General features: G+C 40.0%; 1 protein-coding gene across 6 annotated transcripts in view; it reads left to right on the top strand.

Annotated features, from left to right (window-relative positions):
- The window catches only part of Cep76 (centrosomal protein 76), a 40,516-nt gene that overhangs the window by 10,695 nt on the left and 6,331 nt on the right, over positions 1 to 23,490 (top strand). For 5 of the 6 annotated variants that reach the window (XM_059246812.1, XM_059246809.1, XM_059246811.1 and 2 more), the window contains 8 exons: positions 2,341 to 2,526; positions 5,182 to 5,279; positions 10,139 to 10,267; positions 12,790 to 12,978; positions 15,450 to 15,616; positions 17,250 to 17,583; positions 21,891 to 22,108; positions 22,378 to 22,535. In XM_059246812.1, the coding sequence (XP_059102795.1) occupies positions 2,341 to 2,526; positions 5,182 to 5,279; positions 10,139 to 10,267; positions 12,790 to 12,978; positions 15,450 to 15,616; positions 17,250 to 17,583; positions 21,891 to 22,108; positions 22,378 to 22,516 (1,460 nt within the window). In that variant the 3' untranslated portion in view covers positions 22,517 to 22,535. Of the gene's footprint in view, positions 1 to 2,340; positions 2,527 to 5,181; positions 5,280 to 10,138; positions 10,268 to 12,789; positions 12,979 to 15,449; positions 15,617 to 17,249; positions 17,584 to 21,890; positions 22,109 to 22,377; positions 22,536 to 23,490 lie in introns of those variants that run through there. The other variant, XM_059246810.1, reaches the window with a different exon arrangement.

Genomic DNA, 23,490 nt, shown 5'->3' with positions numbered 1-23,490 from the left:
CCTGCTTCTTGCTCTATTCACTAATTTTCTCTTAATTTTTTTCTATGTTAATTGTTTGTTTTGTTTTGTTTTTAGTTAATTGCTTATATCTATCATGTACATAGTCTTTTGTACTTTCAAGTACTGGAATTACAAGTATGTGCCACCACACCTAGTTTTGAAACTTAACAGTCTAAGTTTGAATCTGGTTGTGGTGGTTCATGTTTATAGTCCTTATAATCCTATCACATGGCCAGTTTTAGCAGGAGGAGGGAGCTAAGACAGGAGGATTTCAAGTTGGAGGCCAGCCTGGGCTACATAGTGAGACCATGTCTCAAAAACATCACACATTAAAAAAAGTCAGAGTTTATATAATTTATCAATGCATTAGATATATTTTACTTATCAACTTAAAGCCATAAAGCAAGCAAAATTGCAGAAGTCTGCCTAAATAATTTAGTGCCTTTAAAAGATGCCTCAGAGATTTTTACCTTTTCCATTGTTTTTAATGAGCTGGGGTTTCAAGTAGCCCAGGCGTCCTTGAACTCAGTGTATAGCTGAGGGCGGCCCTAAGCTTCTGACTCTCCTGCCTACACCCTCTAGTGCTTGAGTTTTAGGTGTGTGCCAACAGATATGGTTTATTTGAGGCTGAGGTCAAACCCAAGGCCTTGTCCATAATAGACGAGCACTCTACAAACTGAGCTAAACCCCAGTCCTTTTGAGATTTTTTTCTCCCTATAAAAATGTTTGTTTGTTTGGGTTTTTTGTTTGTTTGTTTGTTTGTTTTTCAAGACAGGGTTTTTCTGTGTAGTCTTGGCTGTCCTAGAACTCACTCTGTAGACCATTAACTTTTTTTTAGTTTTTTGAGACAGGGTTTCTCTGTGTAGCTTTGCACCTTTCCTGGAACTCACTCTGTAGCCCAGGCTGGCCTCAAACTCACAGAGATCCGCCTGGCTCTGCCTCCGGAGTGCTGGGATTAAAGGCGTGCGCCACCACCTCCCGGCAAACATTAACATTTTTAAAGGGAGGCTACTATGGTGGCGCACGCCTTTAATCCCAGTCCTTGGGAGGCAGAGGCAGATGGATCTCTGAGTTCTAGGCCAGCCTGGTCTAGGGTTCCAAGGACTGCCAGGAAAGAAAGGAAGAAAGAAAGGAAGAAAGAAAGGAAGAAAATGTTAATGCATACACCACCACCACCACCCCCACACACACACAAAGACTTTTAAGAAATGTTAATTAGTTGGGCAGTTGTGGCGCATGCCTTTAATCCCAGCACTTGGAAGACAGAGGTAGGTGGATTGAACATCTGGCATTAATGCGAGTTCTAAGGTTCTGACCATTGGTCCTCTTGGTTGTGCAGCATGTACTATAACAACTACTAAGTCATCTTGGCCCCTGGCTCTTTCAGTTTTATGTAGATAATACTGTGATAATTTCTGGAGTTGTAGAATGAATGTAATTTGAGGATTAATGCTGACATGTGGTAGGGTTTTATATTTTTATTTTATGTGTATGGGCATTGTGCCTGCATATATGTGCGTTTGTGCACAATATGTGTTGTGCAGTGCCCACAGAGGCCAGCAGAGGGCATAAGATCCCCTGGAACTGGAGTTACAGAGGGCTGTGAGCGGCCATGTCGGTGCTGGGAATTGAACACGCAGGCTCTGCAAGAACAAGTGTTCTTAGTCACTGAGCCATCTGTCCAGCCCCCTGGAGTTTTAGGGTTCTCTTTTTGGTGTGATGTGCTTTTTTTGAGATGGGTCTCACTAAGTACTCTGACAGGCCTTGAACTCAAAGATCATACTACCTCTACTTTCAGAGTGCTGGGATTGGAGGTGTGTACACCTCACCTAGCTGATGGCCTTTTCTTTGTAGTATTATATAATATCATAAATTCTTTTCAAGAATAGAATTTTCATGGATCAGGAAGAATTGACTACAGTAAGTAACATAAGTAAATAACTTCTAAATAAGTCGTCATACTCTGCTAGTCCTATCAAATATCAGTCATTGAAATGGGATGATATTTTTCCCCCAGATTCTGGCATACTTTCAGAGACCTCACCAAATTATTTCATTGTATGTAAGCTTATTTAGTATACTTTTCAGTAAGAGTGTGTGTGTGTGTGTGTGTGTGTGATGTATGTTATGTATGTATGTATGTATATACCTGAGTGCTGTGTGTGTGTGTGTGTGTGTGTGCGCGCGCGCGCGCGCGCATGTGGTGCTGAGTATGGAATCAAAGGCTTTGGGCATGCTAGGTAATCACTACCATTTAGCTACACCCTCAGCTTGTAAAATGATTCTGTGTCCCTAAGTAATACATAATACGTGTATTTTGTCTTTGGTTTGTGTTGCTAGGTGATGGAACTAGAATGGCTGATTCAACAACAATGTTATCAATAAGTGATCCAATTCACATGGTGCTGATCAAAACAGACATATTTGGTGAGACCACTTTAGTGGCATCCTATTTTCTGGAATGGAGATCAGTTTTGGGCTCAGAAAATGGAGTGACCAGTCTGACTGTGGAACTTATGGGTGTAGGTATGATGATTAGTCACTCTTACCTTTTTATAAATATTGTTTGTAAATACATTTTATGTCGACAAAAGGGCTTTATGGGAGGGAGACCTGTAAAACAGCGGTTTTTTTTTTTTGTTTTTTTTTGTTTTTTGTTTTTTGTTTTGTTTTTGTTTTTCGAGACAGGGTTTCTCTGTGTAGCTTTGCGCCTTTCCTGGAACTCGCTTGGGAGACCAGGCTGGCCTCGAACTCACAGAGATCCACCTGGCTCTGCCTCCCGAGTGCTGGGATTAAAGGCGTGCGCCACCACCGCCTGGCTGTAAAACAGCGTTTAATCAGAATTTCAGTAGTAAGTTGTCTCAGGAATATCTGGAAGAACAATGCACCATGGTTCTTCAAAGTCAGTCTGGCTTATCTTAAGGAATTTTTTTTCCTGGAAAATGAATAGAAATTTTGGAGGTTCAACATTTTTTTTTTTTGTTAAATATAAAGTTATAAAGAAAACCAGGATTCTTTTAAACACATGAGTACATGTATGTATAAGCTTCTCCTGATGTGCCCTAGAGTACAGCATATCCCCATCACTACAGTGGTTCTTAGGGGCAGGTTATGGGTTATTTTGGTTTTGATTATGGCTGGAATGAGTTCTCCATATAGAACAGTTGGCCTGCCTCAGGCTGGGATTCTTGGCGTGTACCGCTGTGCCAGCGTCATACCAATGGTTATCGATGAATGAGTAGATAGATGTTCCTCTAGCCCCTTACAGTAGACAAGTGAGATCTGAAAGGGTTGCTAGCTTGTTCATCATCAGTAGCAATGAACAGTAAAGGACAGAGGTTGCACATTATTACTTCCTTGGATTTTGCATACTGCCTGCTATGCAGTATATATTAGCTCATAAACTGAGGAAAACAAAAGCTACTAATGTTTTATCTATAACATATAACGGAGTTGCATTAGTATTACAGCTTATCCATACAAGTTAAACCTGGGACTACATGACGGCTCAGTGGTTAAGATGCTGCACAGGCATGAGGAACCGAGTTCTATCCCCAGCGCCCACATACAAAGCTGGGCATGGCGGCATGCATCTGTAACCCCAGCTCTTGATGGCAGTGGAGACATGCAAATTCTGGGAACTCACTGTCCAGCCAGTCTAGCTAATTGGTGAGCTCCAGGTCCCTTGAGAAACTTTGTCTCAAAAGCTAAGGCTGAGGGCAGTAGTGGAAGGGACCCGGCATCAGCCTCTGGTCTCCACACTCACGTGAATGGGCAAGGCCATCTACACACACATATGCATGAGCAAGCACACATACAGGGGAAAGAAAGAAAGCTAAATTTGGTCAGTAGACAGCAAGGCCCTAGTAATTTGGAATCTAAATCAGACCCAAAATAGGTCTGTATTTAAATAAAAAGAACTAAAGTTCTGTTTACACATGAGATTTGTTTTAAAAAGTGATTTCTGGTCTTTTGTCTTCACAAATAGGCCTGGGCCTGGAGAGAGGGCTCAGTGGTTGAGAGCACTGGCTGCTGTTCTAGAGGACCCACGTTCCGTATACAGCATCCACAGAGTGGTTCACTAATTAATGATTGTTAGTTAACTGCAGTCTCTGGGGATCTGGTCTCCAAGGGCACTGCATGCACAAGGTGCAAGATAGATATTCCTGCAAGCACTCATAACTCTAAAATCAAAAACTCAAAATCACACAACAAAAGTAGGCCTAACATGGTAATCCTAACAATGACCTGGAAATAAGTGTATACTGATTTGCTTAAGAAGTATTAAATAGTCATATATCATGGGTCCAAAACGTGATGTGATAAGAAAGGGTAAACAGAATTACTGTATCTGTTAAAAAGTTTGAATACTTTCTTAATTGTCATGGAGACAATCTTAACAGTTGCTTTGGTTTTGTACTTAATGTAAAATCTAGTTGGAATTATATACTTAAAGATATAAATTTAACGCCGGGTGGTGGTGGCGCACACCTTTAGTCCCAGCACTCGGGAGGCAGAGGTAGGCGGATCTCTGTGAGTTCGAGGCCAGCCTGGTCTCCAAAGCGAGTTCCAGGAAAGGTGCAAAGCTACACAGAGAAACCCTGTCTCGAAAAACAAAAAAAAAAAAAAAAAAAAAAAGATATAAATTTAAGGGGCTGGAGAGAGATGGCTCATTGGTTAATAGCACTGGCTGTTCTTCCAGAGGACCTGGATTCAGTTCCCAGCACCCACATGGCAGCTTACAACTGTCTGTAGCTCCAGTTCCAGGGGATCTGATACCTTCACACCAGTGCACATAAAATAAAGTTAAATAAATAAAAAAAGCATTAACAAATTCCAAAAATATGAAAAAAATATAAATTTAAGAATTCCAAATCCATGAGGTCAGAAAAGTTCCTTAAATTTTTTTTAGAAAGCTAAGAATATATTTAATGTTATAATTATGTGCTTTAGTAAAAAAAAAAAAAATTTTTTTTTGATTTGGTTCATTTTAAAACTTTGAATCATTTTAAATATGAATATTAAGTGTAATGTTGAGTATTACCATTCTACTTAGGTGATAAAGCACCTTACTCCTAAAGTATTTTGGTTATACTTTGATTGACAAAATACACATAGTCCTGAAAGTCCTATGTTTTAAATAGTTTAAGTAGAGTTTTAACTATTTATTTGTATTTATAGGCACAGAATCAAAAGTTTCTGTGGGAATTTTAAACATAAAACTTGAGATGTACCCACCACTCAACCAAACACTATCTCAAGAAGTAGTGAACACGCAGGTAAGTCAGTTTCTCTTCTTTGTATGTTTGCTTTAGTTGTAGGACGTATGTACCCCAGAAAGTATTTTCTGTTTAGAAAAAACATAACATTCCTGTTCAGATGTGTACTATAAAATTAACCAGAGGGATAGGAAAAGAACTAGAAAGCTGGGCCTGCCGGGCTTTAATCCCAGCACTCGGGAGGAGGCAGAGCCAGGCAGATCTCTGTGAGTTCAAGGCCAGCCTAGTATACAGAGCAAGATCCAGGACAGGCACCAAAACTACACAGAGATACCCTGTCTCGAAAAACAACAACAACAACAAAAAAGACAGAAAGAGAAAAGAAAGAAAGAAAGAAAGAAAGAAAGAAAGAAAGAAAGAAAAAGAAAGAAAGAAAGAAAGAAAGAAAGAAAGAAAGAAAGAAAGAAAGAAAGAAAGAAAGAAAGAAAGAAAGAAAGAAAAAGCTGGGGCTGGTGGTGCAGCTCAGTGGTAGTGCTTGCTTAGCATGTACAAGGCTCCGGGTTTGATCAAACTCCAGGACTAGAAGTGTGACCGGGAAAGAGTCACAAAGTTGAAGGGGTATGGAGTAGCATCATGGTTGGTATGTAAAAAAGCTTTATTGCATTTGCATGTGTTTGTGTGCATTGGGGGTGGGGCTGTGCTGCTGTGTGACTTTCAGGAGTGGACGCTGTCATTGCACCATGCGGGTCCCGGGGATCAAGCTCAGGACCTTAGACTTTTGGGGGTAGACACCTTGGCCTGTGGCGCCATCTTCATTTCATAGACATTTACTGAGAGCTTGGTCTTTGTGTAATCCTCTGTAGAATGCTTGGGGAGGCTTTCTTTCCTGCTGGGGTCCAGCCTTGGCTCGAGTTCAGGTCCTGAGACAGGAAGGAGCACAAGGAAAAATCTGACCACCAGATGGATTGCACACAAGTGGCCCTGAATAGCTCGAGCCATCTTTATTTATCCTTTAACGGAGCTTGTTCTACCAGGCTTACATAAACAGTTCCATTATTAGTTTCTGTTTTTGACTTCTAAGAATTACATCGTAGTCATCATAAAAGCCCCCCTTTGTTCCCCTTTATGCTTCCCTAAACACATTTTCCCATCCCCTACATAATAACTGCATTCTAGACTTCGAGTTCAGCACTTTTGCAGGCTTAGCTAAATACCGAGCTAGGCACATCCTGCTCTTGCAGCACTTATGCCGGCTGGCAGCTGCTTGAGTTAAAAAGTTAAAAGGTTGTAGCCATAGGTACATTGCTTAAGGACAACAGTATTTGAACCTGAAAAATGTTTTCATATCTGTAAGATATACCTTTATGCTGGTCTGTGGTGGTGCACACCTTTAATTCCAGCACTCAGGAAGTAGAGACAGGTGGATCTCTGAGTTCTAATCTAGCCTGATCTACAGGGCGAGTTCCAGGACAGCCAAGGCTATACAGCGAAACTTTGTCTCAGAAAAAAAAAAAAAAAAAAAAAAAAAAGATATGCTTTTGTATTGTTCCCTGGCCTATAAGAAGTTCCTACTTGTCTCAGTCTCTCTGTAAAAGATAGACTTTGATAAGGCGCTCTTCCCATTCCACCATACCATTCTTCTTCCACCAATAGAAGCTCTTGTGGATGGTTAAGGTGGATCTATCCATCCCACATTTTGCATTGCATTTTTTTCCTATATTGAGTCAGAAAAGTTCTCAGGGTTAGGAATTGCAGTTAGTAATTCCAGATAAGAAATTTGAGAAGCATTAGCCTCCTGCTGAATCTTAGGGGAAAACATTTGAGAAAACAGAATTTCCAGGGAAAATTACAGGTGTCACATGTGTGACTGACAGTGAAACTAAAAACCACCAAAAGAATCAACAGCAGCCGGGCGGTGGTGGCGCACGCCTTTAATCCCGGCACTCGGGAGGCAGAGCCAGGTGGATCTCTGTGAGTTCGAGGCCAGCCTGGGCTACCAAGTGAGTTCCAGGAAAGGCGCAAAGCTACACAGAGAAACCCTGTCTCGAAAAACAAAAAAAAGAAAAAAAAAATCAACAGCATAATGAAAGAGAAAAGAGCCTGCAAGCCCTGTGAATCCAGCGCTGTGTCCTGCGCTGCCCCAAAGTCTACTGGTCTTTGCCAAGTGAGAGAGAGAGAGGGCCTCCACGGACCTTGCCCGTCTCAGAGATCCGTTGGACAGGCATTCATACACTGGTCTGGGACTCGGCTGCTCGGCCCCTGTACTCTCCTAACTATACTGTCGGGTCTCAGCAGTGACTACCTGTGTTTTGTGAGATCACCAGATTTCTCAGTCCCTTGAGTTGGATTTCTGTGTCCTTGGTCCTCAGTTGCAGCTGTGGCTCTGCTTTCTTGTGGAATAATTCTCCTTGACTGTGTACTCTAGTCTTGGAATTGTACTTTTATGCAACCCTATCATGTTTTATGGTCTTAGACTTTCTCCCTCTCCCCTTCTTTCTTCCCAACCACCCACTCTGTGGTACTGGACACAAACCCAGGGCCTTGCAACATGCTAGGCAATATAGTCTTGTTATCTCTTAGTTTTACTCCTCTTTTACTTTAATATATTTTACCTGTTTGCTATACTAGGGATTGAACTGAGGGCCTTACACATGGTAGACAAGCACTATGCCACTAAATTATAGTCATAGCCCTTTAAATTTTTATTTATTTATTATTGTGTATGTATATGTTATTTATAAAGCCATATGATATATAAACAAATTATTTGATTTTTTTTTTTTTTTTTTTTAAATTTAAGACAAGATTTCTCTGTAGCCCTAGCTGTCCTGGAACTCACTCTGTAGACTAGGCTGGTCTTGAACTCATAGATCCATCCCCCTTTCTCTGCCTCTCAAGTGCTGTGATTAAAGGTGCATGTCACCACTGCCCCAATAATTATTTTAATTACAATTTATTTTGTTGGGGTTTTGTTGTTGTTGTTTTGAGACAAGAGTGCCTGGGCTCAAAGTTTGTTGTTTTTGAATTGGGAATTGAATCCAGGAGTTCATGAATTATGTACATCTTATACCACTGAGTGTCATCCCCAGACCCGTGGGTTCTCCATTTTTTTTTTTTTTTTTTGACACAGGCTCTCACTGTGTACCTTTGGCTGGCCCGAACCTCACAGAGATCCACCTGCTTCGGCCTCCCATGTGCTAGAATTAAAGGCCTGTGCTACAACACATGTCAGGTTCTTCTTCTTCTTTTTTTTTTTTTTTTTTTGCCCGAGACAGGGTTTTTCTGTGTAGTTTTGGTAGTTTGGTAGACCAGGCTGGCCTTGAACTCATAGAGATCTCCCTGGCTCTGCCTTCTGAGTGCTGGGTTAAAGGCGTGTGCCAACGCCGCCCAGCCAGGTTCTTCTTTTTAAACCTAACATTGTTTTATGTACTTATTTGCTTTTAGATATTTATTTTCTTTATATGTGTGTGTCTATGTTGGTGTATGTGCATGCATGTTGTGTGGATGCCCGAAGAATCTAGATGAGAAGGTTATAGCCCTCTGAAGTTGAAGTTAAAGGTGTTTGTGAGCCACCCAATGTGGGTGCTAGGAATGAAACTCAGGTCCTCTGGAAGAGCAGCCAGTGCTCTTAACCACTGAGCCATCTCTCCAGACCTTGACGTTTTATATTTTGTCATTTTTCTGTGGTAACAGTCATTTTTAGTGATAGCTTATTCTGTTTCATACATGTGTGTATGTATATATGTATATATACATATGTACACACACACATATATTTATATATACACATATATGAAATGTCTAATTTCCAGACTTCCTTTTAAAAATCACGTTCTTTGTAAACATTTTTTAAATTCTTTGTATTCTTGTGTGTGCACTTAATGGAGGTGGGGACACATGTGCCATGGTGCTTGTGTGGAGGCAAGAGGACTACTTTGTGGAGTTGATTCTCTCCTACCTTTACGTGCATTCTGGGGATCAAACTCAGGTCAGCAGGGTTACGTGACAAGCTCCTTTAACATGCGGAGCCACCTCACTGATCTTCTTAAAATTTTAGTCAGGAATGCTTACTAGTCTTAAACAGATGCTAAAAACTGCCTGCAACTCTAACTCCAGGGGATCCAGTCACTTTTGGCCTCTGTGGGCACTTGCATCCACACACCTACACATACATGTAAGTTTGAGAAAAAAAGGGGGGGGAGTGGGAGGAGACCAGGTACCATGTGCTAGGGATATAACAGTGCACAGGTAGCATTTTTTTTTTTTTTTTTTTTTAAGACAGGGTCTCTCTTTTATGTAGCTGTGGCTGGCCTGGAACTTACTATGTAGACCAGGCTGGTCTTGAATTCACAGAGCTCTTCCTGCCTCTGCCTCCTGAGTGCTGGGATTAAAAGCATGTGCTTCCACGCCTGGCTTACAGCAGCTTATTTTTAGGAGTCTGGAGACAGTAAACAAAATGCCAGAAACAGAAGGTGTTAAATGGAAAACTTACTACAGGGTGATAGGTGATAGAATAGTTACTGGGAGGCCAATTGAGGTCAGATGTCTAGGGTAAAGAGCTGTCTGAACTGCAAGAACGTTAGTAGTAGTAATTCCAAAATTGGGCCTCTATGTTCCAGGTAGTGGGAGCTAAAGGCTTAAACAAAAGGCTTGTGTGGATGGGAGAGAGAGAAAACGAGGCAGGACCAGAGTGAGAATAAACTCAGGCAGATAGTTTTCAGTATGGTAGGTGATTGATCTGTTTTATTATTTAAAAACTTCCGTAGTGTGCAGGGAAAGGTCACTTGGATTATTGTGTGGATTATTGACGTGGTTATAAAATCCGGGAAATGTTAGGTCAAGTTGACATGGTAGCAGGGATGGAGAACTGGAATAGATTGTTCCAGTAATTTAGGAAATTGAATTTTTTTTATTTCAAGCTTGCCTTGGAACGTCAGAAAACTGCAGAGAAAGAACGATTATTTCTGGTCTATGCTAAGCAGTGGTGGAGAGAGTATTTGCAAATTCGACCCTCACACAACTCACGGCTGGTAAAGATTTTTGCACAGGTTTGTAAATCATGTTAGACAAGTTTCATCCCTGTATTTGAGATGCAGTGCTGTAAATATTTAATTTGCACAGAAAAATATTTTCATAACACAAATGAATGTTTATTTCTAAAGTAGTTATCTTTTATTTGCTAGGTCAATGGCATAATACAATCTTTATTAACTTGGAATATTCCTTTTTTATGATACTTAAAATTGATTAAACATTTGGATACTTTATGGCTTAATCAAATTGAACTCTGTGTACAGAACAGGGGCTCTGGACATACATTGTGTTAGTTTTGTTACAGAACAAAGCAAAAAAACAGTAGTAAGTGCCATTGGGATGGCACAGCAAGGAAAGCGTTCGCTGTGTAAGCTGGCGACCTGAGTTCAGTCCCTGGAACTCATTTAAAGGTAGAAGGAAGAACCAACTCCAGAGTTGTTCTCTGACCTTCACACCTGCATTGGGGCATCATATACACACAGTAGTAAAAATAATACATAAACTATTTAAAGCAATAATCAGTGCATTAATTGTGTATAACCAATATTTCTAAACCGAAGACCAGGGATGTTTAACTGCATAATTTCACCTAGATGCACCTTGACTCACAGTGCAGTTTCATGTTTGTGAACATGTTGTTAGGTTGAAAGTGCCGTTAATACAGCTGACCTGCCCTGTTGTGGCTTAGCAACATAATACACTAAGGGAGATCAGTTGTTTACCTTGCAATCAGGTGACACACTGGAGCTGTGGCTACCCAGTGTTAAGAAATATTACATGCTGCAAATTACTAGCCTAGAGATTAAAATTTAAGGTATAGTTTCTACTTAATATATAAGTATAGCTTCTGAGAAATAGATCAAATAGTTTATACATGTTGAGCTCCTATACAGTGTTAGGTTATTTTGACATAAGTCTCAGATGTGTGCATCATATTATATATATATCCTGCACTCCCTAATCATTCAGACAAACTACAAATGGCTTCATTTCTAAATAGGGAGCTTGGGAATAAGAATCCTAAATTAGCAGCTGGGCAGTGGTGGTGTATGCCTTTAATCCCAGCACTTGGGAGGCAGAGCCAGGTGGATCTCTGTGAGTTCAAGGCCAACCTGGTCTACAGAGCAAAAGTCCTAAATTAGCATTGGTGAGGAGAAAAATTGCTTCTAACTTTATATGGTGTTATCCTTGATAAAGTATGGGATTGTATTGGAGAAGTGCTGTGTAGAAATACATTAGTGGTTCTAAAATTGAGCAGTAGTGTTTCTATTTGCCTGAGTTAGGTTTTATTCCATCAGAGCATTTTGCATCATCTCCAAAGTTTTAATCACCAGTGGCTCATTTACTTGGCTGTATTAGTAATCAAAATGTTAAGAAAAATGTAAGCTTTGTTAATACCAATTCTAAAAACATGGTAGTAGGCAGTTGTCAGACAGCTTTGTATTCTTAGTAGTCATTCAGCACAATTGTTAACATGGGCTCTCTTTGGGTTGTGGTAATACACACCTTTACTCCCAACACTTGAGAAGCAGAAGCAGGCGGATTTATGAGTTCAAGGCCGGCTAACTCTAGTAGTTCTAGGCCAGCGGAGACCATGTCTCAAAAAAAAATTCAAAAGCTGCATCCTGTGTTTAGAATATATAACATTTTTCTAAATCGTTTTTCAAATTCTGCTTTCAATTGACTATCATTAAACAGTCAAGTATTTTGTCTGGATATAAAGTTCTGTGTGGTAATACACAAGATTATTTCAGCTTAGATTTAGATGTCCTTCCCTTCCTTTATCTACCGGCTAACCCCTTTTCAGAGCAGTTCTTAACTACTACAGGCTTTGACGTATGACAGCTTAGGCTTTAAAAATCCTGGTTCCAGCACACACCTTTGATCCTAGCACTCAGGAGGCAGACACAGGACATCTCTGAGTTCGAGACCTGCCTGGTCTACAGAGTGAGTTCCAGGACAGCTAGGGCTACACAGAGAAACCCTTGTCTTTAAAAACAAAACAAGGGGCTGGAGAGATGGCTCAGAGGTTAAGAACACTGGCTGTTCTTCCAGAGATCCTGAGTTCAATTCCCAGCACCTGTATGGTGGCTCACAACCATCTGTAATGACATCTGGTTCCCTCTTCTGGTCTGCAGGGATACATGTAAACAGAACACTGTATACATAATAAATAAATAAATAAATAAACAAACAAATAAATAAATAAATAAAATCTGGCTCCCTCTTCTGGCCTGCAGGGATACATGTAAACAGAACACTGCATACATAATAAACAAACAAACAAACAAGCAAACAAACATAATCCTGGCTCCATTGTATAATAGCTGTAGTTTGTCTCATTTATGAAATGAGAATAAAATAGACTTTATAACAATTTTAAAAGATGTTAGTCAACCATTAGTAGCCTAGCACTAGATACAAGGTATACACTCAATAAATGGTGTCCAGAATTATCTACAGGATAATAGAAAGATGTGACACTTGACACGATTAACTTGGTGTTGCAGCTGATGTTTTCCCCTTCTTCCTCCAGGATGAGAACGGGATAAATAGACCAGTCTGTTCCTATGTGAAACCACTTCGGGCTGGACGGCTTCTGGATACTCCGAGGCAAGCAGCACGGTTCGTTAATGTGCTTGGTTACGAACGAGCCCCTGTTATCGGAGGAGGTGGCAAACAGGAGCAGTGGTGCACTCTGCTGGCTTTTCTCTGTAGAAACAAGGTATCGTGTACACATAACAAATAGTGATATTCGTTATCATAAGTATTCTTAATTTATAGCATGCGGAATTTCCTTGAATATGTACAGATTATCAGCTTGAACAAGTCAAATCTTACCTCTATTATCTGTGACATTTACAATCAGCACTTAAAACTTACCATCTTTATTTTTGTATGGAATTTCTTATTTAATAGAATGTTGTTTGTTCCTTTATGATAGAGACTCATATCTACTTGTCAGAAACAAAGTCATAAAGTTAAATGTGTTGGCTCGTGCCTGTAATTCCAGCACTTGGGAGGCTGGGGCAAAATCATGGGTTCAAGGCCAGTCTGGACAACAGAAAGCTCCAGGCCAGCCTGTGCTATGGAGTAAGATCTTGTCAAAGAACAGAACATCTGGAGGTAGTGGTGTACAAAGGCAAGGGCAGGTTGTTCTCTGACTATGAGGCCAGCCTAGTGTACATAGCAAGCTCCAGGTCAAATCAAGGCTACATAGTAAGACTGTATCTGAAAAAAGAACAAAAATCTTATCTGGGGGGTAGTAGTGCAGGCCTTTAATCCCAGTACTTGGGAGGCAGAAACGGGCAGATCTCTGAGTTCAAGACCAGCCTCGTCTACAGAGTGAGTTCCAGGACAGCCAGGGCTACACACAGAAACCCTGTCTCCAAAAACAAAACAAAATCTATAAATAGAATAATTGTGAAAAAAAATTCTTGGATTTAGTAGTTTGCATTTTTCTTTAGTTTTAAACAGAATTGTATTTAGTAACTTGTATAAATTTGATATTAAACTTTACAAGAAAACTGTATTTTTATTTTATGTGTAGGTGTTTTGAGTGCATGTTTTTCTGTGCATGACGTGTATGCAGTACTTACAGAGGCCAGAAGAGGGCATCAAATCCCCTGGAACTGGAGTTAGAGAGGATGGAGTCACCATGTGGGTGCTGGGAAACCCAGGTCCTCTAAATAGCAGCCAGTGCTCTTAGCTGCTGAGACATCTCTCCAGCTCCTGATACTAAACTTTGAATGGTTTCAGTAATTTAACTTAGATTATGGAATGATTCTTAATCTCCTCTAAAACTGTTGCTAGAATCATGAGCAAATAAGTAAGACTACTTTAACATTTATTGTCAGTGCAACTGGAAAAGACAAACTTCTTTCACCTGTGCTGTTTGTAGTAGTTTTCTTCATGGCTGTGTAAATAGAGCGCACAGTCACAAAGGACAGTTCATTTGAGTGCGAGGTTGATTTGTCAGTTGGAAAGGTTAGTTCTTGTTTTTATTTTTGTTTGTTTTGTGGTGTTTTTGATACAGGGTTTCTCTATGTAGTCCTGGCTGGCCGGGAACTTGCTCTGTAGACCAGGCTGGTCTCAAACTCACAGAGATCTACCTGCCTCTGTCCCTGAGTGCTTGGAATAAAGTTATGTGCCTTATTGCCAACCTCACAAAATGAGAAACTCAGCCAATGAATGCTTTCTACCCACCTTATTTTTAAAGGTTTCCAAATTTAGGGCTTATTTTAGTATCTATTCTTCCCCCCAAAAAAGAATTTAGTTGCAACTCATAAAAAAACTTAAACTTTATGAAAACTCTCAAGTGAATTTTATATACTAATGTTTACTCAGTTCATGTAGCTTAATAACTAAAGCAAAGTACTGAAAATGCTTAGAAGGATCCCATAAACACAAAAGGTTTGAGCCCAGCTTTGTAATTATTTCAAAGTAGATTTAATGAGGCAATACTCACTAAACAAGTGTCATCTGTTAAAATTCACATAATTAAAAGGAGCAGGTATCAAGTACATACCAGATAGCTCAAGACACCCTTCCTAGGTCTCCATGGGACCCAGCAGTCATAAAAATTAAGCAATTAACGTAAGTTTGACTAAGTTATACCTTAGGGTTGGTAAATTCTGTGCCTGCCACTGTGGTCATATGATTATTAACCCAAACTAATTATTCTTGTCATAAAATGTGTTTTATGAAAGTTATCAAATAGAATTAAAATCCAATTTATAAAGCCAGGTGGTATTGGTCCATGCCTTTAATCCCAGCACTTGGGAGGCTGAGGCAGGTGGATTGCTGTGAGTTTAAAGCCAGCATGATCTACATAGTGAATTCCAGGACATCCAGGGCTATGTAGAGAGACCCTGTCTTGAAAAACAAAAAATCAAAGCAAAACAAACAAATAAATGTAACTTATATGTGAAAATTCATTATTGGCCCTAAATCCAGTAGCAACAGAAATTCTAATGAACTAGATACACAGCAGCTAAGATCCAGACCGGGATTAGATAGCCCACTGTGCTTAGGTCAATGTTCCTTGTAATTTAGAGCCCTTTCAAGTAGCATATGTTCTCCTTGTTTTAGATTAATGCTGGACTAGTGGTTGAACTTGAACCTTTTATTGTAGTTTTTGTTTCGGTATTAATGGAACTGTGAATATCTACTAATCTTACTTGACTTACCTTCCAGGGTGATTGTGAAGACCATGCTAACCTGCTGTGCAGCCTTCTTCTTGGATATGGCTTGGAGGCTTTTGTCTGTGTTGGGACCAAGGCAAAGGGGGCACCTCACGCATGGGTTATGACTTGTGGGACTGATGGGACCATCACGTTTTGGGAGAGTTTAACAGGGCACAGGTTAGTCAACTATGTTTACAAGGATAGTAAAATGCAGGTCTAGGGCCAATGAGTTGAGTCCGAACGGTTGTCCTCTGACTCCACTTGGGTTGCCATAGCATGTGTGTGCTCACATGCTATGATCACATCACATACATGATGATAGGTATAATTGGGCTGGGGATCAAACCCAAGGCCTTGCATTTATTTGTTTATTTACTTAGTGTACTGGGGGTCAGAGGACAACTTGCAGAACTGATCTCTTCTGCCATGTGGATCCTGAAGCTAAAACTCAGGTCAGGAGGTCAGGAAGCTTGGCAGCAAGCATCTTTATCCACTGAGCCATCTTGAAATTACAGAAGTTTTGTTTGTTAGGATGGTACTCAAAAGTACATGTTTATAATTATATAATTATTGTAGGCTTTCTTACTTAAGGTAGCTAAGTAAATGACCTTTAAGAAAATACTATGTACTTCTAAAATATTCTTTATTATCATGATATTATAGTATTGTGTATATATAATTTTTTAGGTAGTCATACATAATAATATACAGTTAAATTATTTTAATTATGATGCTCTCTGGGATAAACTTTCTTGATCTTCACCATAGGCATAGAACCTTTTCTTCTTTTTTTTAATTTTTTTTTTTAATGGAATTCTTTTATTTATTTATACAGTGTTCTGCCTGCATGTATCCCTGCAGGCCAGAAGAGGGCGCCCAATCTCATTACAGGTGGTCGTGAGCCACCATGTGGTTGCTGGGAATTGAACTCAGGTCCTCTGGAAGAGCAGCCAGTGCTCTTAACCGATGAGCCATCTCTCTAGCCCCTTTTTTTTTTAATTTTTTTAAAATTTTTTTGAGACAGAGTTTCTCTGTGTAGCCTTGGCTGTCCTGGAACTTGCTTTGTGTAGACTAGGCTGGCCTTGAACTCATAGAAATCTGCCTCCCAAGTTCTGGGATTAAAGGTGTGGTCCACTTCCGCCGCTGCTGTCACCACTACTACCACCGCCACCACCACTGCCCAACTTAGAATATTTTCTATTGTTTAAAAAAAATGTAAAGTTGGTTTTGATTTTTGTTTTGTTTTTGAGACAGGGTTTCTCTGTGTAACCTTTGCTATTGTAGAACTCACTCTGTAGACCAGGGTGTTCTATAACTCTGAGATCAGTAAAGTTTTTTTTTTTTTTTAAGGTGTATTATGTAGATAAGGCAGAGTTAATTGGCTGGGACATAGTTCAGTGGAGCACTTGCTATGCTAGTGTGAGTTCATATCTTCAGAACTCATGCAAAAGCCTAGTGTGGGCATGTGCTAGAAGCCCCGGAGCTGTGAGTGGGGAGACAGGAGAATCCTGGGGATTCAGTGACCATCTAGTCCATTCAGAACTGTGAGCTCTGGGTTCAGGGAAAGACCCCATCTTTAAAAAAGTGGATAGCTATAGAGACAGCGGTGCAGTATCAGCTTCCCATGCACAAGTGTGAGCGAGTGAGTAAACACACAGAGTAACGAGATCGTGAAGATACAGAAAGTAAAAACAAAGGCCAAACTTGAGTCCTGGCAAGTAATTACAGCTTTGTTTTGTTTTTTTCCTTAGTAGATAACTGCCTTTATAATTTTAAAATTCTCATTGTATAAAATCATGATGTCTTTTAGGTACATCCACAAGCCTACTAATCCTGAAGGACCTCCACTTGCTGAACAGCCCAAACCATTGTACCCCTACCGAACAATTGGTTGTGTTTTCAATCATCAGATGTTCCTGGGAAACTGTCAACCCTCAGATGCAGTAGAAACTTGCATATTTGATTTGAATGATGAATCCAAGTGGAAACCCATGAGTGAAGAAGCAATTAAGTCTGTGTGTGCTCCAGGTGCCACCACATCCCTCCCTCCCTTCCCACCTCTGTGTGCATCCACGATTGATGCCTCAGTCACAAGCAATGAAATCGAAATGCAGCTGCGGCTCCTAGTGTCGGAACACAGAAAGGTGACTAACAGAAATAGTTGTAGCTTCATACTTCCTTTGGTTGTGTTTCATTTTTTTCTAATTTTTCTTTTAGAATTATTATTTTATTTTTGGTTTTTTGAGACAGAGTTTCTTTTTGTAATAGCTCTGGCTGTTCTGGAACTCAGAGATCCACCTGCCTCTCCCAAGTGCTGGGATTAAACATGTGCACCATCATAACTGGCTAGAGTTATTATTTTATGTGTTTGAGTATTTTGCTTGTAGGTATATGTATGTGCCACTTGTATGCCTGGTGACCATGAAAGTCAGAAGCAGGCTCTGGATCCCTTGGGACTGGAATTACAGACAATTACCATTACAAGTTGCTATGTGGGTACTGTGAATTGGACCTAGCTCTTCTGCAAGAGCAACAAGTGCTCTTAACCACTGAGCCCTCTATCCAGCCCCAACTTTTTTTCTTAAGTGTGTTCAATACCAGTAGTCCCTCATTAGCCTATCCTTGCCCTTGTGAAGATAATAGTGATGGAAGTCATGGGACATAGTTGTGAGACTTAAAAATGGCTAAATCTGGCCTGGAAAGGTAGGTTAGTGGCTAAGAACACTTCTTGCTGTTCCAGAGGACCCATGTTCAGATCCTAGCACCCATGCCTGTTAGCTCACAGCCTGTAACTCCATTTCTAGGGAATCCGACACACTCTGCAGGTCCCCATGTACATGTGGAACACACAGACACATGCACATACACATAATAAAAATAAATGTTTCTTAAGGATTCCCAAGGCTGCTGAACCTTCTGAAGTTATTACTTCCTCCTAGATTGAAGAATTACAGATTTGTTCACATTAAACAGACTGGTTGGATTTCCTCTTTATGAGAGGCTTATTCAGATAATCGATCCATATAAAACAGTTTGATTAATTTTCTTTTGTCCCCACTCCCAGGCTTGTTTCTGATTGTTTGTTTGTTTTTTAAGATTTATTATATATTTTATTTTATGTGAAAGTGTTTTGGCCTGCATGTATGTGTATATGTATGTATACCAGACGTGTGCGTCATGCCTGCAGAGGTCAAAAGAGGGCATCAGATTCCCTGGAACTGGAGTTAACAGGTGGTTGTAAACTGCCATGTGAGTTCTATCCTTTTAACTACTAAGTGATCTCTCCAGCCCTGTCCTGTTTATTTTCTTCCACATGGGTTGTTGTAAAACTTTGTCCTCATTCTAGCTTTAATTTGCATTCCTTTAATAATAGGATCAGATGTCTTGTTTATTAGCCATGTAGATTTCTTTCATAAGAACGTTAAAGACAAGATGCACGAATTAAAAGGAAGAAATTAACATGTTTTATTTATTCATTTTTTTTAAACTTATGTATTTATTTTTGTGTTTTTGAGACAGAATCTTACTCTGTAACTCTGGCTGGCCTGGAACTCACTATGTAGCCCAAGCTGTCCTTGAACTCAGAGAACCTGCCTCTTCTAGTACACCACCGTGGCTGATGAGATTAAACTGGGAGTATGGTCCAATGGTAGAGTATTTGTTTAGCATGTACAAAGTCTCCAACAACGCACACGCACACACACACTCCCCTAACTTGTCATTTATCAAAAGAAACTGTTGGAGACTAAAGCCTTGGAGTAGTAAGTTATTTGTAATTCACAGCCAACAAGGGACTGAAATCCAAAATTTCCAGAAAAGATTTATTTCTAGTTTACCTCTGATGCTTGTAGAATCTCCTTCTTGGAGAAACATCCCTTATTTTCCTGAAGCTGTCAAAGGCAAACTGATTGATTCTATTCTCTGGGCTCCCAATCACTGATCGCTTTGGCCTAGCATACTCCTTGCTCATCAGCTCATGAAGCATTTATGTTTCCACCCACCATGGAGCTGGTGGGCAGACTACATAATTATACTGCTGGAAATGAAAGTCCTTCCTTGCTTTCTCCTTCTCTCATATTGCCTAGTAATATTAACATGAGAACAGTATTTTATTTTACTATAAGCTTGTTTTTAACACAGTCCTGTGTTTTCACCATAGTATTCTGATATTATGTATGAAAGTTTACATAGCTAATCAGCACCTGTTTGTAATCAGGGAACTATAACTTAAGGTCAGAATGAGGGTATCATTTTCCGTTGACTCTTGTAGCTGAAATTAGTGTCATTAGCTAAAAGTCACTCGTTCTGTAACCTTCAGGGGGCTATGGCAGGGAAAGGATTAAATTGACACAGGCCTTTGAGACTCCTTTACAACAGCTAGAACCCTGAGATGGTAGGAGACAGTCATGGTCAGTAATAACATAATGAAAATACTCAGAATTTTAAGAAGTTTTTGATATTTGTACGTAAAGGTTTTTACTCAGTTTGTCTATATATTAGTAGTTTACTTTTGTTTACAGATGAAATCATAATTATCTTGAACATTCATAGAAATGTGTCTGTTAAGTTTCCTGTCAACTGATAGGTAGCATGTTTTTACCATTTTTAAATTTGTGTTTTAGATTTATTTTATGTGTATGAGTATTTGCAGGTATGTATGTGCATGCCTAGTGTCCACGAAGTTCAGAAGAGGGCTTCTGATCCCTTGGAACTGGAGTTATAGATGGTTGTGAGCTGCATGTGTGTTCTGGGAACTGAACCCAGTTCTCTGCAAGAGCAACAAGTGCTCTTCTTAACTGCTGAGCCAACTTTCCAGCCCTGTCTTTACTTTGACTCTCTTACAGTGTAAAGACGATGCCTTTTAGAACCACGGTTCAGGAGATACCTGAGCTTCATTTATTCAGCTGATTTAGTGACTTTCTCCCCACTGCAGATGAGTTGGTGTAGATTGTCGTATAAACTTTTTGAGGGGTAAGGGACAGGACAGGGTCTCCTATCCTAGGCTGGCCTCGTATGTCCTGTGTAGCTGAGATTGGACTTCAGTCCTCCTTCCTCTGCCTCCTGTGTGCTGGGATTACAGGTGTGCACTTTCACACCTAGTTGTATGTAGTGCTGGGGATTGAGCCCAGGGCTCCACGCTTACCAAACAGTTTAAATAAAATATAATCTCAAGGGCTGGAGAGGTGGCTCAGAGGTTAAGAGCACTGGCTGTTCTTCCAGAGGTCCCGAGTTCAATCCCCAGCAACCACACGGTGGCTCACAACCATCTATAATGAGATCTGGTGCCCTCTTCTGGCATGTAGACAGAACACTGTATGTGTAATAAATAAATAAATCTAAAAATATATATATATAATCTCAAAACTTATTGACATTATATCTTCCATTTTAGGATGACTCTATCTAATCGGTGTTTATTTTGTAGTTTTGAGCCTTATAGATGCTAGATAAATCATTGTATTGAATGATTTTTAGTTATTCCTGAGAAATAGAACATAATAACTTCCTCTTATTTTTATTACTGTTCATCCCTAGAATAATTAATTGGAAATTGAGAAATTATTACAGCTTAAAAAAATCTCTTCGGTTGGGCATGATGACACACGTCTTTAATCCAAGCACTTGGGAGACTGAGATGGGCAGATCTCTGGAGGCCGACGTGGTCTACATAGTGAGTTCTAGGAAAGCTAGAGCTGTGTAGAGGAGACCCTGTCTTAAAAAAAAAAAATCTTGAAAGCTTGGGAGACAGAATCAAGCAAATCTGAGTTCTAGGACAGCCAGGGCTGCATGGCGACAAACTATCCAAAAACAAACACAAATCTCTCTGTCTGAGGTGTGGTGGCACACGTCTGCAATCCCAGCACTCAGGAGGCATGAACAGGAGAATCTTTGCAAGATGGAGGCCATCCTGGAAGGGCTACATAGTTAGATTCTAAAAAAGGAACACACACAAACATCTTGAGTTGGGTATGGTGGCACATACCTGTAATCCCAGCATTTGGGAGATGAAAGCAGGAAAATCAAGGACATACTCAGCATCACATCTAGTTGAGACCACCTTGGACTATATGAGACCCTGTCTCAAAACAACAAAAATAGATGAACCTTTTCTTGGCATACATTAAAATGAGAAGTTAGCTAGGAATAGTAGTGCTGTCTGTAATCCTAGAACTCAAAGGCTAAAGCAGTAGGATTATAAATTCTGTGCCCATCAAGATCACGTTCAGAGCCGGGCGGTGGTGGCGCACGCCTTTAATCCCAGCACTCGGAGGCAGAGGCAGGCGGATCTTTGTGAGTTCGAGGCCAGCCTGGGCTACAGAGTGAGTTCCAGGGCAGCCAGAGCTGTTACACAGAGAAACTGTTTGGAAAAAACAAAACAAAGCAGTAGAAAGTACATTTTTATTTAATTGGTTCTTAAAATATTAGTATTTTTCTTTTCTAATTGCTGCAGGACCTCGGCCTCACCACCGTTTGGGAAGACCAGCTCTCCTATCTCTTATCGCCAGCGCTGGCTTCCTATGAGTTTGAGCGGACGACAAGCATATCTGCCGGCAATGAGGAGTTTCAGGACGCCATCAGGAGGGCCGTACCTGACGGCCACACGTTCAAAGGGTTCCCAATACACTTCGTGTATAGGAACGCAAGGCGTGCCTTTGCCACATGTCTTCGGTAAGGAGTTTATGGATTCAGCTGGGCGCAGGCCTTTAATCCCTGCACTCGGGAGGCAGAGGCAGGGGGATCTCTGTGAGTTCGAGGCCAGCCTGGTCTACCCTGGTCTACAGAGTGAGTTCCAGGGCAGCCAGAGCTACACAGAGAAACCCTGTCTTGGAAAAAAAAAAAAATCTAGAAAAGCAATTATTCTGATAATTGCTAGGAGTGACAGCACGAATACGTGGGAGCTTCTCCAGTGACTTTCAGTACATTTTCTTTCGCCATAGGTCTCCTTTCTGTGAAGAAATAATCTGTTGTCGTGGAGACCAGGTGCGACTGGCAGTCCGTGTCCGAGTGTTTACCTACCCTGAATCTGCCTGTGCTGTTTGGATCATGTTTGCTTGTAAATATCGCTCGGTATTATAGGACTCACGTTCCCTAAGAATTCCTCCTGTGCTTTCTTAGAATTGTATATGACTGACTAGCTGTGTGAAGGGTTCTTAATTGAAATTCAGCCTCTGCCTTTGGATGTGATTGTTTTGTATAGAGCTGACTGCTGATGTTTTAAAAAATCATGTATGTACTTAAAAATTCAGGATAAAAAAGTTTGTATTGAATTTAGTATAAATTAAGGGTATAATAATAAATGGTACTTTGTTTTGAGGGACTCAGTAGTTTAACTGTGAATATAAGATCTGTTTTCTTTACATTAATAAGTAAAGAGATTTGTCTAGTGGTTTAAGCTGTAGTTAAATCAAAATGGTCATTATTTTTCATAAATGAAAGATTATTTTACACAAATTAGAAGAAACTAATCTCATAATAGGTTATTTATTACATAGATGAAAATATATTTTGCTGAACTATAATTTTGTGGTTTACTCATGACACTAGGGTATTCAAGGCTTTCCAGAAATGTATATGAAGACTTTGATGGAAGAATAGGAAGAAGGGCCAAGTGTGGTGGCTTTTAATCACATGAGAGGCCAGCCTGGTCTACATAGCAAGTTCCAGGCCAGTCAGGGCTATACAGTGAGAACCTGTCTCAAAAAAAAAAAATATTAATAACAAATCTCACATGAGTTTGTGGGAGTGTACATAATTTATGAGCATTATTACAATGAATTGAGCACTTTAGAAAATATTTATTATACTTCCTTGTTACAATATAGGTTGTTCTTTATTTTTTTGTTGTGTTAAAAACATCAGCGTACATGTGACTAATCTCAATGAAAAAAATCATAAGAGACCATTGAGAAAAACGTGAGTTTATACTCACTTATTTTTTTTATTATTATTATTATTATTTTTTTTTTTTTTTTTTTTTTTTTTTTTTTTTTTTTTTTTCGAGACAGGGTTTCTCTGTGTAGCTTTGCGCCTTTCCTGGAACTCACTTGGTA

Source organism: Peromyscus eremicus, chromosome 19 (assembly GCF_949786415.1).
Source record: "Peromyscus eremicus chromosome 19, PerEre_H2_v1, whole genome shotgun sequence".
Classification (NCBI taxonomy): Eukaryota; Metazoa; Chordata; class Mammalia; order Rodentia; family Cricetidae; genus Peromyscus; species Peromyscus eremicus.
This window is presented reverse-complemented; position numbering and strand designations above follow the sequence as displayed.